The sequence below is a fragment of the Macrotis lagotis genome, chromosome 1 (assembly GCF_037893015.1).
Source record: "Macrotis lagotis isolate mMagLag1 chromosome 1, bilby.v1.9.chrom.fasta, whole genome shotgun sequence".
In the NCBI taxonomy this organism is placed as follows: Eukaryota; Metazoa; Chordata; class Mammalia; order Peramelemorphia; family Peramelidae; genus Macrotis; species Macrotis lagotis.
Genome location: NC_133658.1, coordinates 632,732,183 through 632,752,386, shown reverse-complemented (window position 1 = coordinate 632,752,386; position 20,204 = coordinate 632,732,183). Strand labels below are relative to the sequence as shown.

Below are 20,204 nucleotides of genomic sequence, written 5' to 3'. Positions count from 1 at the left end.
TGTGCCTTAGTGTAACTACTTTCTTAAAAAAAGCATTAGTGGTATCTCCTTTTATGATTAAATTTCTTATTCAACCAACTATTCTCTGGAGAGATCATCTATGATTATTAATGGAGCATTTAAAATAATTATAATTTACTCAAATTCTCATTTGATAATATCCTCAATATAAATTTCACAAATTTATGAATAAATATTTTATTTCACAGAACAATTTAGAGAAAACAATTTAAATTTTATATCAATTTAAATACTTACGCTGGTTTCATCGTATGTGCATGCTTTTCATGAATGAAGGCACCAGCAAGGGCTCCTGCTCCTGCATTTAAATACTGTATAAAGAAATTATATACATGTATGTTTTTAAATTCTCTATGATGAAATAAAAATTCTAAATATGTTAGGAGCTAAAATTTATACCAGTAGATCATGATGAATACTTTTATTTATTATTGTTATTTTTTCTATTTAGTCACTATTTGGGGACAAGACTTACTGTTCAAATGTGAATGTAATGTGCTAAATGACAAATGATTAATAAATTTCAAAAATAGATTTCAGAAAGACTACAAAAACATGAACTTTTGACAAATACTAAGAAAATAGAATATTAGGGTTTAATCAAACAGTTATTTTTTCTAAGAGTTAGTCTTCCTGACAACATAATCAAATCTCAATATATATATAGCAGAATGGTAGGCCTTGGTAAATGAAGGAAAAATTGATGAATGTAATTGATATTGGCTTTAGCAATCCATTTTTGTGCCAAGTGATATTATTGACAATAAATGGAAAATAGTCTGGACAGAACTAAAATTAAATTATATCAAATTGATTATAAGATTAGACTAAGGAAGTTGCCTCAGTGAATTATCATCTTGAGTGACATTACTCAGAAATTATTTCAAATCTGAAAATTCTTTGATACTGTTTTAAGTTACTGTGACAAGATGTTAGAAAAGTAAGTCTTTTTGTGCTCGAGTGGCTAAGTATATAGCTAAATTAAAAGGAATAAAGATATTCAGTTTGTTCAAATTATCTCATATTTAAGTTTCATAAATTGAAGCCTTAGAATTTGCACACTGGAAATAAGACAGAGCTGTTCTATTTTATATCTAATTGTCTATTATATATCTAATTGTCCCTATCACCATAGTAACAGGGAAAGGTTAGCCATTACACCAAGAGCAATGAAGGAGACATGGTAACATGACTTTGTGTGTGTGTATGATTATTTACAAAACATGATCATAAAATAATACATACCTATATTAAGATAGGGTTGAAATAGGTTTAAATAATGATATCATGACACAATTAGCAACACAAGGAATCATTTACCTGTCACATCTATGGAGATAAAAGAATTTTTGAACAAACAAGAGATGCAGCACATTAAGAACTGCAAAATGGATAATTCTGATTACTTTAAATTAATATGCTTTTGCACAAACAAAATCAATGCAGTCAAGATTAGAAGGAAAGCAGAAAGTTGGGAAACAATTTTTATTGTAAGTATTTCAGATAAAGGCCTTATTCCTAAATATATAGAAAGCTGAGTCAAATTTATAAGAATACAAGCCATTCCCCAATTGATAAATGCTAAAAGGATATGAGCAGGCAGCTTTCAGATGAAGAAATTAAAGCTAGCTATAGTCTTATGCAAAAATGTTCTAAATTAATATCTATTGGAGAAATGCAAATTAAAACAACTACATCATACCAATCAGATTGACTTATCTGACAGGAAAGGAAAATGATAAATGTTGGAGGAGGTGGTGTGGGAAAACTGTGACACAGATACATGGTGGAGTGTTGAACTAATACAACCATTCTGGAGAACAATTTGAAACTATAAAAAAGAGTCATAAAATTATGCATGCACTTTGATCTTATCAATATCAATTCTATGTCTATAGCCTAAAAAGATCATAGAAAAGGGAAGGGACTCACATGAATAGGAAATATTTGTAGCAGCTCTTTTAGATGTGGCAAAGAATTGGAAATTGAGAGATTGCCCATCAATTAGGGAGTGGTTGAACAAGTGACATATGAGTATAAGATAATACTATTATTCTATAAGAAATGACAAATAGGTGGATTTCAGAAAAACTTGCAAAGACTCATATGAACTGATGTTGAGTAAAGTGAGAAGAATCAGGGGGACATTGCACACATTAACAGCATTGTGTAATGATCAATTTCAATAGACTTAACTCTTCTTAGCAACACAATGGTGAAAGACAATTCTAAGTGACTTATGTTGCTAAACTCCATTCACATTCAGATAAAGAACTATAGAGTCTGAATGCAGATTAAAGCATAAATAATTTCACTTTTTATAAGTTATGCAGAAATTATATTTATTATAGCCTGATTCCAACTTCATCATTCTATTGAAACTGCTCTCTTTGCAGTTGTCAATGAACTCATAATTTTCAAATCAAATAGCCTTTTTCCAATACTTCTTCACTTAGTTGTACCCTCTGATACCATTAAATGCCCTAGTCTCTTCAATACTGTCTTTTGTCTAGCTTTTTGGACCCTGTTAACTCTTTGTTGTCCTTCTGCCTATCTGAACACTATCTCAGTCTTCTTTACTGAATCTCTACATAGGTGATATTTGTTGACCATACATCAATGACAGGGCTCTTTTCTGGGTTCTCTTCTTCCTCTATCATATTTCACTTGATGATGTCTTTATCTTCCATGTATTCAGGTTTCATCTCCAAGTTGATGATTTTCCAATCTATTTATACAGCCTGGATCCTTCTATTTATTTCTAGTCTCACATTCCCAAACACCTATTAGACACTTTGATAGTATGCCCTTTAAATATAAAATATGGATATTTTAAACAGCATATCAAAAGCTTCTTGATTTTTCCCACCCAAACATTTCTCATTTCAAATTTCCCTAATTTTCCTGATGATACCACCTTTCTACCAGGCCCCATGCTTACATATGTCCTAGGTATCATTCTTGATTTCTTAACATACCTCATTGCTCATAATCAATATGTTACCAAAGTTTATTGATTTTACTTTTGCATCAGCTCTAAAATATTCTGAGATTGCCACCATTCTAATGCAAGTCTTCACCTTCTCATACCTGAATTCTGTTAATTAGTCTGTCTAATAAAATCTATCCCTACTATAGTTTATTATTCACTCAACTATCAAAATGATTTTCTAAAGTATATGTCATCCTCCTACTTAAATTCTGCCAATTCCCTATCATCTCTAGGATCAACTATAAAATTCTCTGGTTGTCATTCAAAGTTAATCATAACCTAGCCTCCTTACCTCTTGCCCTTTCCCTTCTTCTTACATCCCACCTCTGTGATGCAAAAACACTGACCACCCTGCTGTTCCTCAAACATGAAACCCCAACTCCAAACTGCCGACATTTTCTCTGGCTGTTCCCCATTCCTGAAATATTCTTCACTCTCAACCATGCCTCTGGACTTCTCTGGTTTCCTATAAAGCCTAGACAAAATTCTGCCTTCCTCAGGAAACCTATGCCAATCCTTCTTAATTATACTGTCTTCCTATTAATTCCCTTTTATCCTATATATAAAGGTTGTCCATCTTTAATAGTCTTCATGTTCTCATTAAGTTGTGAGCTCCATGAGGGTAGGGACTAACTTTTGTTTTTCTTTTTATCTCTGAAATTTAACATAATACTTGTCATATAATATGTGCTTAATACTAGTTTATTGGATAAGTAACTGAATCTATATAACCCATAAGTTTATTTTCCTTTCAACTATTTTTCATCATTTTGATGTTATCAATACTACTTATAATCTTCCAATCCAATTCAATTTAACATTTATTAAATACCTTATATGTAAGATGACTGTACCAGGTGCTAGAAATACAATGGATAAAGTATTGGAATATTTATAGTAAGGAATTTAAGTCCTGCTTTAGATATTTAGCTATGCAACCCTGGGAAAATTATTTAACTCCATTGGCCTCAGGTTCTTCTTTGGATAGAAGAGGGTTGTGACAATAAAATGAATTAACATAGGTAAAAATGCTTTGCAAATTATAATGCTTTTATATTAAAAAGATATATATATATATATATATATATATATATATATATATATATATCCTGAGAAGATGGCATAAAAGCTTAAGTTTGAAGGAAATCAAGTAAGGATTCTAAGTGGTATGGATAAAAAGAGTATGCAATCTAGTCACTGAAATCAATTTGTGCAAAATCTAAAATAATACTTGTCCTGAATTTGGGAATGGGTTGGTTTCTTCATTTAATTTTGTTTTGTTTTGTTTTTGTTTTTTTAAACATGATGTCTTAACAGGATAAGACTGGAAAGATAGAGTAGAATGAATAAATGAGTCTTTAACTGCCAGTCTAAGGAGTTTGTATTTTATTCTAGAGACAAATTAAATCTACTAAGTTATTGAGTAGGTTCATGCACAGTCAAACATCCTTTGTAAGGTCATATTTTCCCAATTTAAATAGATTTGAAGTATTTTAATAATAAATAATTTCCTTTGGTCATAAAGCATGCATCTTCTGTCATTCTAATCTGAAATATTTTACAAATAATCTTGTATTCTATACTAGTGTGGTTTTTTACCTACTTAGTGTGTCTGCTACACAGGGAAATGTGTTTGCTGGTTTAGGTTGTTTCTAGTTTTTTTCTATCTGCATAAAATATATTTTAATCTAGATTATATATCACAAAAACAGCAAGATGAGATGACTACAGGTCCTATAAATGACATTTCTTAATGGCATTGGATGTATGATGAAACCAGGTCATTTATTTACTTCTCCCATGAAAACTGATATGAATCATGCTTTCATTTATCTTCAACTTTTCATGTTTTCTAGTTCAATTTATAGTTAGAACATTAACATGGATGCTGCTTACATTCTCTCATGATGGATCATCATGTTGGTCATAAAATAAGAGTAGTAAATAGGTTTCAATATATTCTTAACAACATATAGTTCATGATAACATGAGACATAGTTAAGAACACTCAATATGAAGAGGGGGCTGATAGCAAGAATGATGAGTGAAAGATGGACAGACTGATATATATATATATATATATATATATATATAGAAATATCAATGAAATATGGAAACAACCAGATTAAGGCCTCCATTGCATTGAATACATATTCTAAATACAATAATGAGAGCTTCACAGAATGAGAAGATAAAGATATATGGACAGTTGAGGGAAGTAGTTACATTGATGAGAGCAAGGACCATTTGAAGCATATATTTAAAACAAAGGATTTAAACAAATCAAGCAATTTTTTACCTTGTAGGAACACCAACAGGCAAAATCTACTTCCCAGTCATGTAAATGAAGTTCAACATTACCAACAGCATGGGCCAGATCAAAGCCAACAAAACAACCCTAGGGGAAAATACAAGCTTTTATTAATGTGCTTAATGCTTTGGCAGAGTGCGTACAGAACTCTTAAATATTTTTTGAAAGCCTTCCATGCCTTAGAATCAGTTAATCAGATTGAAAAACAACAATTACAAAAGATACTTTAGTGGGTTTTTAAGATTCTTTAATAATTTGAAATTATGCTAGTTGAGGGAATATTATTAAGGATGAAATTGTTGTTTGTCCTTCATTTTCCAAGACGACTAAGACATCAGGGAGAAGATGCCATGACACGCAAGTGAATTTGAACTAAGTGAGGGAGGGCTGGGCAAAGTCACAAACCTTACTAAGGATGTGATCTAATTAAAACATCAAAGAAAAATACCCTTAAAGGAATTTTTCCCCCTAATGTATTACCCAATTATTTACAATACTATATTGCTTCATTTATATTGTTTTGTTTTTCTAGTTAGACTATAAGCTATCTGAGGAGAGGAATTTTGTCTTAATCTTCACTGTTATCTTCCAAAAAGTCTGGGTTAGTTTTTAAAGAACAGATGGCACACAGTAGTAATATTCCTTCAACTAGCACACTTTCAAATTATCAAAGAGTAATTAATCTCATGGCTTACTGGAAAATATGAACTAAAAATAAGCCTTAAACCCAGGTTCTAATTCTCACTTAAGGACTTATTAGTATTGGAACTTTTGTTAAATCATTTAAATTCTCAGCCTCAGTTTCCTCAACTATAAATGGGAATGACAATTGCTCCAGCAGTTGTTATATGAATCAAATGACTAAGTCTAGGTTCAAACATTTTGTAAATAATTACATATAAGGCATTCCTATTCAAAGGATGACTAAGGTTGGATGTTTACAAAGATAAAGTTCATATAAAAATCATTTTAATATTCTGTACCTGCTATTGAAAATATGTATAAATCAAAAAAAATACTACCTAAGCTTCTACTTTATGTAGGTCAGAAATATGAAAAATCTGAATTTCTGAAACATAATTCACTGGAATGATACTTTGAATTACATAAACTCTGAATATATCCTGTATGTACTATTTACTTTTTCTTCTACATTAGGATGTAAGTACCTTGGGTACATGAATTCTTCTGCCTTTCTATCACTAGTGATCAGAAAAATGACCAGATCACAGTAAAATCTGAATATATACTTACTGGTTGATTTAAAAAAGATTATATTTGCAAATATTCTAATTTGATCTCTGAGGAATAATATTTATTTAAAAAGTAAAATAATGCAACTTTATACCAGTCAAAAACCTTTTCTACAATGTCAAAATGTAGAAACATTAAAAACTTTATTGATGATAAAAAACTAATTACTTTCATTTTTTTATAAATCATTAATGGGCAGTGATTCTTTGGAAAATGGAAATGTATGTTTTATTATTTAAATACTCAGCTTTTGTGGCATTTCATTTTCTTTGACATTCATTAACACTAATATGCAATGTATTGGAACATGCACACAATTTACTTCCCACATGAGTAGCTATGAACATGTACCTAATTAAAATTTGACTAATCTGACATAATAGAGATTGCCATCTTGATATGAAATTCTCTTAGATTGGGATTCAGGAGACCTAACTTCAAGACAGGTCAGTCTCTGACTTACTGTGTATATTCTTGGTTCACTAACTTCTCAATGAGTCTTATTTTTCTCATCTGCAGAATGAAGGGGTTGGATTTAATCACCTGTAAGTTCCCTTCCTTCCCTTCCAAAAGTTACCTTCTTTGAGATCTATGCAACTCTCACTTTTTTCCAACAAAGAAAATGATCCTCAAATTTAAGAACATGGAACAAAAAGAATTAAGTGAATTGAAAGACAAGATAAAACAAAGTCATAATAAAGTAATTCTTCTCAACTCTCAGTGAATTAAAGTCATATGACCTGAAGAAGTTATGTCCTAAATAAATGAAAATGAGATCTCAGTTTCATCTGCTAAAAGAAAAATAAGTCACAGGGAGGGAGTATTTCACTTAATAAGGGGGAGAAATAAAAAAAAAACCCAAACAAACCAAAAAAGTCATCTTATTCAGATTTTCACATTTAATATGCTCCTACAAATGGTATATTCTCCATGACTAATGAAATTCAAGCAGAGGTTGAATGTCCATTGCTTATGGGTATTTTAGAAGGGATTCACATTTCAGGTATGGGGTTCAACTATATGACTTCTGAAATGTTTTCCATTTCTGAAATTCTAAAATTTTATAAGGGCAGGCATGGTCTTTGAAACTTGAAAAGATAAAAGCAAAAATCAAAAGGCTATTCTTCCCAAAATTCACTAGGTGGCAGCATTTAAAATGGTTTTCAAATGAAGTCCCCTTAGAGAAGCATCTAAGTTTGTTAAAATGGAGAAAAATGATGCTGTCATTTCTGCATGAGTGTCAGTTATAGATTATTTTTATAGTTTATAAAAGAAACCAGAGTCACTTTACAAGTTGTGCAATATGATTAAATTGAATATTTTAAAAAACTATGATTTATAAATTGTTTTTATCGCTAACACACCAGAAATTTCAAATGTTAGTCATTCTGACCATACATTCGTGTTTTCATCAACACTTTTTACAACCCAAATGTGCACATCTCAGCCTTTCCTATTGAAATATAAATTCCTAATAATATAATTGAATTTTCTATTAACTAAAAATCTAAAGAAATATTCAAAGAATCTCTGTTGTTTTGCTATTTTTAATATACAATATGCAGAAGTAATGTCTTTAAAAATGTGCTGTCCTCAAAGAAGAATTCATCATTGTTCATTATATTCAGATTAAATTTACTTCTGGTGTATTGTATCTGCATCTTATTAAAATTCCAAAACTTTTAAATATTTTATTTATTTTACTTCAATACGAATGTAATATACTGTTGTCAATACTTAATTATGACATAAATTAGAAGAACTAAATAAGTCGTAAGTATGGTCCATTCACCAATTCGTTACTTATTCAACTTATTCATATTTTACCTCATTAAAAAATTTGTCTAAATGGGAAAATAAACAATACTATATGTATGATATCCTGAAAACTTTTTACTAATTTTTTCAAGAATAAAAAAATCCCTTTTTTTAATTAAAATGAATTATGTATCAACCTGCCCAAGGCACTAAACCTCTGTATGCCTATGTTTCCTCATCTGTAAGATGGTGATAATAAGACCTCCTACCTTACAGGGTTGCTGTGAGGATCAAATAATATGATAATTGTAAAATGTTCAGTACAGTGATTGCCAATAGTAAGCACTATATAAATGCTAGCTTTATCATCATCATCATCATCATCATCATCATCACAGACTTGGACTGCAATGTATGAAGAGAATTAATTTAGTACCTCTACTAATTGAACTATACTTTATTGGAATGCTTATGAAGATTCCTTTATATACAATATGAGAAATATTCATGTAAAAATAAATATGACAGGAAAGAGCTAGAGGTCATGGAGGACTGGGCATATTTAGAGGCTGAATATGATACACCAAAGTAATTTTATGATTTTAAAAAAAAGAAGAAAAGATGAAGTATTTCCAAAAATGATGGACTTTTAAAATAGAAACTGTAGGTCTTTAATAGAAGGACAGATGAGCACTGGTATGGCATGAATTGAGTAGATTTCTGCCTAGAGTAGAGAGTTGAATCATTTGACATTTCAATACCCCATTCAGCTCTAGTAATATTCAGATATCAACTAGTTATTCAATCGTTAAAGATATCTAGCAAAGGAGAATTGGTAGCTTCTTAGAACAGCTTTAGCAATCCTCACTTTCAATTTAATCTAATTTTATATTGATTAAGATATATACTTTGTGCAAAGTCCTCTACTCAGTGTTATGGATTATATTAAGATAAATAATAGGTGCTATGTACAATAGACCATAATGAGTAAAGGGAGAGAGAAAGCACTGATCAGAAAAGTGAGAGCACTGTGTAGAAAATCTCATGATATCTCGTTTAAGTCCTTCATAACATCTTTTATTTATTTTCTCTTACTATTATTAATAGTGTGTATTGTGGTGGACAAAAGATGAAATGACTGAGGAAACAAAGTTCAAGCTTCCAAGGATATTGTGATATAAAGCAATGGATGCCAAGTGAATAACAGATTGGAACCAGAGCTCTGCAGCTTTGATACAGGATCCCAAATATAGAAGGTGACAGATTTTTATATGTTCAAAACTATTAATAAAGTAAGACCAATTAATTAAAAGAAAATGATTAACAGAATAGAAAAAAATGGGTAATCTGATTTCTAATTGGAAGAAAGATCAGGAACGTTACAAGACAGAAAAGAAAGAGTAAACAGGTACAATTTCCTGAAATCAGAAAAAGAAGTATATCTATATTCAATCAAAGGATCACGAAAACAATAATTGACAGAACAGGAGGCCAGTTTTCAGATGAAATATATGGGTTGCTTGAGATGTATAATTGTATCAACCTTTGCATTTGACTGAATTTCTGGTCTTCATAACCGACCTCCTTAGTAATGAATCTCTAAGCAGCAAGTAAAGTAAGTCTGGCTTTCCAGTCATCCAAGACTGGGTTCAAACAATGCAAAAGACTTTCAAAAAATTTATAAAATATGGGGAGGCTAGGTGGCGCAGTGAATAGAGCACCAGCCTTGGAGTCAGGACTACATGGGTTCAAATCTGACCTCAGATACTTAATAATTTCCTAGCCATGTGACCTTGGGCAAGCCACTTAACCCCATTGCCTTGAAAAATCTAAAAAAAAAATTTATACAATAGAATAAAGTTTTCTCAAAAAAGACTGAATTTGTACTAGTGCCACAATTGAACTAGCTCCAGAATTGAATCACAAGATGGCATGAGTAAGTGTGATTCATTCAATTCCCCTTATAATTTATTGTTTTGATTCAAACAATATGGAAAATAACTGTCATCTTTCTTGCATAAAGTTCTATTTTTTAAAATGGAATATTCAGTATTTGTTTGGGATATATTTGAAGTTGGTCAATAGAGCAATAGAATCTTGCCCTAAGAGGATGTAATATATTTCTGTCTTCACAGTTAAATGAATAAAATAGTAGCCTGCAGTGAATGGATAAGTAGTTCTAGGTTTCAAAGGAATGAATCCATTCTATCAACCTTTCAATTTAAATATATAAATTATTATTGTTTTCTCATGTTAATTGATGGCTATGCTAAGAAGATATTATGATCAAAACTTATGAACATGACATAACTGTGATCTACATATTTTGATCTTCCGAAGGTCAGCGGGAATCATGAAGAAACTTGCAGATTTTAACTTAACCTCGAAGAACAGGCAATATGAAGAGACCATGGATAAGGAAAATTGGCATCTGTAGAAAAAGAAGGGCAGATGATGAAGCTTTCTTGCAATGTTTATATAGGGTGAATGCAGGGAAAAGAAAAATTTTGTTCAAGAGAGTTCTGAGGAAAATACTTGGAAAACAACTGAGTCATCAGATATAGTAGTTTTGACCTGGAAATAATGGGTAGACCTGTAATTCAAACATACTGAGGAGCACATGACTCCTTAGAATCATACATTATATCTTTGGAGACAGAAATGACCTTAGAAGCCAACTTGTCCAACTGCATTTTAATAAAGAAAAAACTGAGGCCCACAATAGTTAAGTGAAAGTAGTAAATAAATGATCCAGGATAAGAATATTTTTCCCTTAGACTCCAAATCGAACTCTCTTCCTACTGTTACAGTATTGTTTTTCTTTTTCTTCCTTTTTTGGTACCATAGTAAAAAGTAATGATGTACTAGGAAGTAGTACTAGAGATAATTTAACTGCCTGTTTTATTGCATATGTTTCACCAAGAAAAATATAAAACTGAGGTGGCTAGGTGGTGTAGTGGATAAAGCACTGGCCTTGGAGTCAGGAATACCTGAGTTCAAATCCAGTCTCAGACTCACTTAATAATTACCTAGCTGTGTGGCCTTGGGCAAGTCACTTAACCCCATTTGCTTTGCAAAAAAAAAACCTAAAAAAAGAAAAATATAAAACTAAAAAAGTAATTACTAATATATTTCTGTACTTCAAGATTACCACACATTGTATTAAAATAGGTTTCACACCTGGATTTGCTAGGTATACATGTGCTTATCACAGAAAACACAGCAAGAGAAGTGACGGAGAAGTGCAGGATTCAGGACTTTAGACTTTGTTATCCATAGGTCTCATTCATATTAAAGATAGTAAAACAAAGTATATTTTTGACACCTTTCATGAAATATGAGGTTTCAAGATTACTCTTTTTTCTTATGTATATAGGTACAAAGTAATGATGTGACAATCTACTTGATTTCTGAATGCCTTTTGCTATCTTATACTTGAAAATTAGCATGGTTTACATGGTTTGGTAATCTAATAAAGTGAAACAAGTTTGCTAAATTTTTTGCCTTTCCTTAGCTGGCATTTTGTAATGAAATTTCAGGGATATATGTCATTTTAGATGCATGAGAGACAAAGTTAATATTTTCACATTAGGGAAGAATCAAAGATTCAGAGGAAGCAGAAAATGAAAGAGAACTGAAACAATACTAACTAAAGTTTTGCAGAAGGATGGATGTTTCTATATCCTTTATAACTAACCCAACAAAGTAAACTTTGAAGGTCAAATTTCATTTTTTCACCATTTGCCTGGAACAGTTGTTATTTTTCTCTTTCACTTTTATTCCAAAGTAAGAATAAAATGCAAAGGGAAAAAAAAATCTATTTGTATCCCCTCATAGTCTACCTACCCCTCATTGTTATTTGTTCAGATCATAGAGGTACAGTAATTAATAGAAACAGCTTTCATGACCAGGATCTCTAAGTCCAAATCTAGAACAACTCTCTCTGTAGTATCACAATGTTTCTGTAACACAGAGTCTTGAAACAAAGAATAAAAAAAGAAGAAAGGGATATTTAAACAAAATTAACGAAATCATCAACCAAGTGTGGTAGTATATACAATGTTCCACACTCAAAGATTGACATGTAATACAAATAATGTATAGATTTGTATTTTCTCCTCATTTCTTTGATTTGTTTGATCAATATAATTAGAAAGAATTCAGTTTGTTTCTTATTGTTACTTGCATATACATTGCTGTAGTGATTATGTCTGTTTTTAAAAAATTTATTAGTTCATCTATCTTTACATATTTGCTTCTTATGATATAGCAATATTTTAATGTATTCATATACTAAATTTTGTTTATTCATTACCCAATTGATAAGGCATTTAATCTTTAGGAATTTCATGTGGAGAAGAAAGGGGTCTACATCACAGAAGACCTAGAATGAAATCACTTCCTGTCAATGATGGTGCACAATGACTTTAGAGTTGAGTCTATGGTTTAATCCATTTTTTTAGACCTCAGGAGACAGGAAAGGAATTATGTAATCGGCTCAAAAAGCAAGTTATTCATACACCTAAATACTTTGTATAGCTAAACTATATGTGCATTTGAAACATACAGGAACATCTCTCTCCTTCTCCCAATATCTGATTTGGAGAGAAATTACTAGGTGGGGGGGGGGGGAGGGTCATCATACTATCGGTTGCAAAGCAAATCTAATTCTTACCTTGTTTTTGTATGGACTAATGATTTTTTTTTCATCCTAAATAAAGTTAATTGTGTGTAAAATGTAAAAAAGAAAAAACAAAACTATTTTTAGTTCAAAGTCTGTTTGAAAATAGGCAGCAATCTTCAGATTTTATCCATGGGCAATAGTTTGCTAATCTCTTTCTAGATCACAGCAAATGTATACAAAGAAACAATGACATGCTCTTAAATAGAGAGAGAGAGAGAGAGAGAGAGAGAGAGAGAGAAAGTTTGTTGCGTAATGGAGGCAACAGCTTTAAGAATGAATACCCTTTGCAACTGAGAAGCAAATTGTGGAGAAGAGGAGAAAAATGAAAATCCCACATAAGGACTTTATAGAGAGTGTCAGAAATTGTAAATTAATTTTGCTATATACATATCCTACAGATATTCCTCACTATTATTATTATTAGATTCTTACATTTGGGCACAGTCTTCCCAAGGGTGCTCTGGGCAATTATAAAAGAGGGAACTCCAGGTTTATTGGAAAGGGGAGTTTTGTAATGAAGATTCTTACCATGCCATTTAATTTTATGCCTCTGGAGAGAGCTGAGTGTATTGCCTGATTATTAATTGGAAGCACACTTGGTGGGGGCTTATAAATTATAGTTGTGGAACAGCTAATTATAGGATTACTTCTAGAAAACAAGTTAGTAACCATCCCCTGGGAACTTAACCTTTGTGGACAGGGGATATATCCCAGAAGGAGTGTTGCATATGAATTACAGAGCACCATCTACATGAGATCAAAAGAATGGACTTAAGGAATGGAAAGAATTGTGAGGAATTAGGAATTCTGAATCAATGGTATGATATAGGAAATTTACACAGGATGGAAAATATGAATTAGCTACAATATGTATCACTGTTGGGAATACTGACAATGAGATCACATATGTATAGGAGTAATTAGACTGAAAAGTGATACAAGTTTTATTAGTGAGTAAAATCAACTTGCTTTAAAGGGGAATGAATTCTTAAAAAATTAACTAGAGTCAAATGTAATTTTTAAAAATATAAGCATATAAGTTAAACAATGTTCAAAGTTAAGTATGACAAACTCAAAATTCTTGACTCCCTTCAAGTTATAACTTAGATCCAATCTAATCTTCCTTTGTTATTAATGTATGCTCACTCAAATTTTGTTGTAATTGTTTATATTTTTAAAACATATATCTCCTGACTTTAGGGAAGGCATTATTTTGGGGTTTTTTGATATTCTTAGGAATCCCCACTTTTTAAAAATCAGATTTGTGACTTCATTAGTGTGAGAAAATTCTTAAAAAAGAGATTTAGAATTATTGAGAACACTGAAAGTGTAAATGACTAGTCCCATAGTCTCTCAGTTAGTATGAACAAAGGTCAAGACTTGAAACTCTTCATTACACCAAATTACATCTGGTTTTGCACAAAATAGTCACTTAATCAGTGTCTACTGAATTAAAAATTATCATTGGTAAATATTACAATGTTTACTTCAAACGTCCAGCTCAAAAGACATTGCAATAGAGAGCCAATTTCCGGGTTGGGTTTTGACTAATTTGATAGTTAAAAAAAAAACCCCAAACAGGGTGGCTAGGTGGTACAATAGATAGAGCACTGGCCCTGGAGTCAGGAGTACCTGAGTTCAAATCTGGCCTCAGACACTTAACAATTACCTAGCTGTGTGCCCTTGGGCAAGCCACTTAACCCCATTGTGCTTCATATGATGGCACATAGTAATGATAACAATCACAAAATTCAATCCTAAATCCTACTGCTATGAGGCATAGAATAAAAATAACATGTAATTAAATAAAATGAAATTTAGCAGTTTCATGTATTGCATTTAAGAGCATAAGACTATTAGGAAGTTCACATGCATATTGCATAAAAATGTGCACATTTTTGTTCAACAAGCACCAATTGGCCTCTGAGGTTCCTTCCATCTCTCAATTTATAATCATTTAATATATATATACATACACACACACAAATATATATATATATATATATATATATATATATATATATATATATATATCCTGGTCTAGCCAATACATTAGCATTTTTAACACAACTATGTTAAAAGAGGTAGAAATGTGTATCTTTTCCCCAATTCATAAATGGACGAAGGATGAACAGACAGTTTTCAAATGAAGACATTAAAACTATATATAATCAAATAAAAAAAAGCTCCAAATCATTATTTATTAGAGACATGGAAATTAAAATAACCATGAGGAAGCACTTCACACCTATCAGATTAGTCCAGCTGAGAAAAAGGGGAAATGATAAATATTGGAGAGGGTGTGGGAGAATTGGGACATTGATGCACTGCCGGTGGGACATGAATGGATCCAACCTTTCTGGAGAGCATTATGGAACTATGCCCAAAGAGCAATAAAACTGTTCATACCCTTTGATCTAGCAATTCCAATTCTAATTTTATATCCAGAAGAAATTATTAATAAAGAGGGGGAGTCCTATATGTTCCAAAATATTCATAGCAGCTCTTGTTGTAGTGGCACAGAATTGGAAATCAAGGAGATGCCCAATAATTGGGGAATAGCTAAACAAGTTATGGTGCATGAATATTATGGCATGCTATTGTTCTTTAAGAAACCATAAGCAGTCGGACTCTAGAGAAGCATAGAGTGACTTATGGGATCTGATGCTCAGCAAAGGGAGCAGAACCAAGAGAATAATATACAGATCAACAACAACATTGTGAGATTAACAACCCTGATGGAACCAGCATCTCTCAGCAGTTCAGAGAGCTAGGACAACTGTATTAGACTGGCTATGCTCAATGTTATACCTATCCAGAGGAAGGAAAACAAAATAAAGCAAAACAGGCACACACACAAAAAAAAATCCCTTCAGAATCTGATGAACTCTTTATAAAATTTATCTTATGTATCTCTTTCCCTTAATCCTAATTCTTCCCATTGAAAATAACTAATCTGAGGGGCGAGGCCACGGGACAGCAGCTGGAGGGCAAAGGCGCAGCGTAGCTCGGCCCGCCCGCCATGAGGCCGCAGCAGGCTCCCGTGTCCAGCAAGGTCTTCATCCAGCGGGACTACAGCAGCGGCACCTGGTGCCAGTTCCAGATCAAGTTCCCTGCCGAGTTGGAGAACTGGATTGATCGGCAGCAGTTTGAAGAAACAGTTCATACTCTAAATAATCTTTATGCAGAAGCAGAAAAGCTTGGGGGCCAATCTTACCTTGAAGGCTGTCTAGCTTATTTGACAGCATATACTATCTTTTTGTGCATGGAAACACATTATGAGAAGATTCTGAAGAAAATCACCAAGTATATTCAGGAACAGAATGAGAAGATTTATGCTCCACAGGGCCTTCTTCTGACAGACCCAATTGAGAGAGGACTTGGTGTTATTGAAATTACCATTTACAAAGACAGAGGCATGAGCAGTGGAAGATCAATCGTGGAGTCTAAGAGTCCATCTCAGAATGGGACTCTCTTCTGTCCACCGGCCAACTGCAGAGTGTCCCCTACCTCCTCTCCAAGCATCATTCCTTTGTATCTGCTGCCAGAGCCACGGTGCCATTCTACTCCAAAAACTAACTTTCTAAAATTCCGCTCCTGGGGTGACATCTAGTCATTTAGCATCCACTTTGTGTCTTTAAACTATGTAGGACTCTGTAATCTTTGTAGTTATTTCTGAGAAAATATAATGAAGCATTTCACTTTTTTAATTCAAAACAATTTAATAAGATGATGAGCTGTGTATATCAGCCCAATCCAAAATCCATTTCTTATCTGCCACCAGGACTATTGGTTCTGCTCAGTATTTATGCTGTCATCTCTACCAGGTGGTTTTTTGATTTCAGCAAGTCATATCCAGGTTTGGTTTCATTTCCCCTGAATTGAAGAATGTTTTTTTCTTCCAGGCATGTTTTTTGCTGAGGGTTAAGCTATGCCTGTGACCCGCTGATACATCTCCCAGACTTCAAAGAACTCACAGGATTGCCAGAAGATCTGTTTCTAGTGTTGGTTTCTCATATTGAAGTCATTGGAAAGATAATGTATATGCTATTTGTTTTTAATGTAGCACTTATTACCAAGTGAACCAGTATTTCATGTGATTTCCAGTTACCTTGATTCTCCTTGGAGAATTTTATATCATTACTGCATTGCCATGAATGTTGGGAGGATGTAGTATGTGTTGCTTGTTTTATTAAAACTATGTAAGCACAATAAAGTGGATGCTAAACCATCAGACCCATAGACATCCTTGCTCTGTCCCTTAATGTGTAATAAGCAAGTGTAACGAACATTTTCCTTATGGCTTTATTATAAATATAACTTATGGAGAAAATAATCTGGTAGGAATAATACTGTATGTATGTGCTCGTTTTTAACTATTTCCACTGGCAAAACTTATGAATCATAAACTTTTCATTTTAATTCAGTATTCAGGATGCACATAGATCTTGTAATTAGTTCAGGTAAAATAATATGAATGTTTCCTGAGTAAAATTCCCCAAAACCTAAGTTAATATTTGTTTTTCTTTTACCTACATGGCAGTGTTTTCCAAGACCTTGAAATTAAGTTAATCATTATGATTTGAGAGGATTGTTCTTTGGGAAGAGCTAAGGAATTTATTTACTAGAAAAGAAAGAAAAAATTAAAGTTCTACTTCCAGTGATATTGTAGGTGCTAAAACTGGATCTAATCTTCCAGATTTAATTTCTGTTATGGATTTGTTAGTCATTCATCTAAATCCCAAGAAGCTTGTTTAATATTTTAATTGTATAAAACCCTTTTTGTTTTTCTATAGCCTGTAACAGTATGTCTGTCTGCCTTTCACACCCATTGCAATAACTTTGCCCAAATATTAATGCATTTTCTTAAATAAAAAAAAGAAAATAACTAATCTGTAAATATGTTTATCAAAATTATGTATGTAAAATGCAAAACTGACTGTTAACCACTGACAGGAGGTGGTTGGGAAGGGAGGGTGGAAGGAAATTTTGAAGCTTAAAGATATATATGTACATATGAATGAAGATAAACAAATTAAAGAAAACAGTTTAAAAAAAAGATGTATCTTTTCTTGTAGAGATTGATGCTAGAGTATCTTCTACAAGGAAAAAATCCCATCCCATCCCCTAATCTGTGATGCTCTTTCTGTCTCCTTTCCCAATCTGCTTACTGCTTGTATGAACTCAAAGACATCATTTAAAATCTGTTGACCTCAACTTTGTATCTGTAAAAAGAGGACTGGGCTGGCATAGATGACCTCAAAGATCCTATGACCTGCTTGAACCTGACCCTTCTCACATATGAACTCAAATACCTCTTTGTATATAGTTTGTTAAGATGCCAAAAGGATATGATTTTTACTGAACAAGTTCTATATCTAGGTCACAGACAGTACAAAAGTTATACTGCATTAGTTATGAAAAAGATGCTAGTATTTTAAATTAATTAGAAGAAATTGGCACATATTTCAATAAAGGTTATGGCATCATACAGAAAAATTAGTCTATCACATTTATTAGAATTATATTCTGGTTCTACAATTAACATTGAGACTGACTGAAAAATTATTTGATATAAATGTAGGGAATTGACATGGCTATAGTAATAGGATTTGCATGACAGCAAAAGGAAGGACATATGAGGCTTTAAACAGGAGGATTTTGTTAGTTGATGAACTCCAAAGCTACAAAATTCTAGGGGAACAATTTTGACAATAGGTAACAAAAGAATTTTTAATTAAAAAAAAGCATAAATGAGGTATATTTTCCTGGTTACTCAGAAAAAAGATGTAAAAACAAGACAAAAAAGTCTTCATGTGTGCTACTTGTCCCTATGTAGATTTTTACATATTGTATACTAAGCACTTAAAGCCCTTTCTTTATTTTGGTGCTTAATATTTATTATCTAAATTAAGAACGTATAACATTTATATATGCCATAATACATTATAGTTATCCATCAAACCACTTTGAATTTCTGGTCTGAAATTTATACGAGGTTGATAAAAGTGTAAGATTCATTTTTTATTACTTCTATTCATTAGTTTCAGGGACTGGATATGATAACTAGGCTTTAAAAAGATATTAATCTCATCACTTAATAATGTTTACATACAATTTGTTTATCATTAAAAATAGTTGAATATTAGTTGAAATACTTTGTTTCAGATTTGGGTACTCCATTTAAAGTAGAAATTTTAAAGCAATATGTGATATAAGGGATGGACATTTAATCAGGAAAATATGAGTTCATAATATTCCTCACCCTCTTACAACTAATGGGCTAGTTACTTAACCAAGATCCTGGACAAGTTATTTAACCTTTCTCAACTTTAGCTTCTTTATCTGAAAAATGGAAATAATAAAGACCATGAAGATCAGATCAAATAAAAGATATAAAGTGACTTTCAATACTTATAGAGCTATATAAATGTTAGGTATAATTATTAGCCAGGGGATACAGTAACGTATAGTAGATAAATGACTGCCTTTGTGTGTTGAAAAATTCAGTCTAAATCCTACTCCCTCATTAATACTAAATGCACAAACATGGGCAAACCATAGCCCTCTGTACCTCTCTAATATTAGGAACTGCTGATGAATGAGTTATTTTAGTATTTCAGATAAAAACTGAAGCTCTACCTACCATTTCTACTCCGAGAATATATAGACTAAAAAAGTTAAATAAATGATAACAACGTTGTTTTCCTTCTACATCCACATACACCAAGAATGGTTAACAATTCAATTGTCATACTGTAAATTAGTAATTTATTTAGAGACAGAATAAGTTCTTAAATTTCTTAGAACAGATAAAAGGTATATATTAACTAGATCATTAAATGCCTTCCTTTATTTTGCTGCATAAAATTTTATACCTAAATTAAGAAAACATTATCTTTATATAGTAATTTATTATGCTTTTATAGTTATCATCAAATTACCAAACTATCTCCTGATGTTAACAAAATTTAATTGATTCCACTTTTTTTCTAGGTACCCAAGGTAAGTATTCAAAGAAAAAGCAATTCTGAAATCCATTCTATAGCAAATCTTTAGCATGCTACAAAAATATAATAGAACTGACTCAAAGGCTATCATATTTACTAGATGATAATAGTTACATTCTGTTTGTCTCCTCTTCCCATTAAGATACATACAAATGGGGCAGCTAGGTGGCCCAA

General features: G+C 32.0%; 1 protein-coding gene and 1 pseudogene across 7 annotated transcripts in view; one reads left to right on the top strand and one right to left on the bottom strand.

The window, feature by feature from the left end:
* KYNU (kynureninase) overlaps positions 1-20,204 on the bottom strand; it is a 179,242-nt gene that overhangs the window by 56,793 nt on the left and 102,245 nt on the right. For all 7 annotated transcript variants that reach the window (XM_074215084.1, XM_074215085.1, XM_074215083.1 and 4 more), the window contains 2 exons: positions 5,313-5,411; positions 259-332 (listed from right to left, as the gene is read on the bottom strand). In XM_074215084.1, coding sequence (XP_074071185.1) covers positions 259-332; positions 5,313-5,411 — 173 coding nt within the window. The remainder of the gene's footprint in view (positions 1-258; positions 333-5,312; positions 5,412-20,204) is intronic.
* Positions 16,043-17,002, top strand: LOC141507447 (golgin subfamily A member 7 pseudogene; annotated as a pseudogene).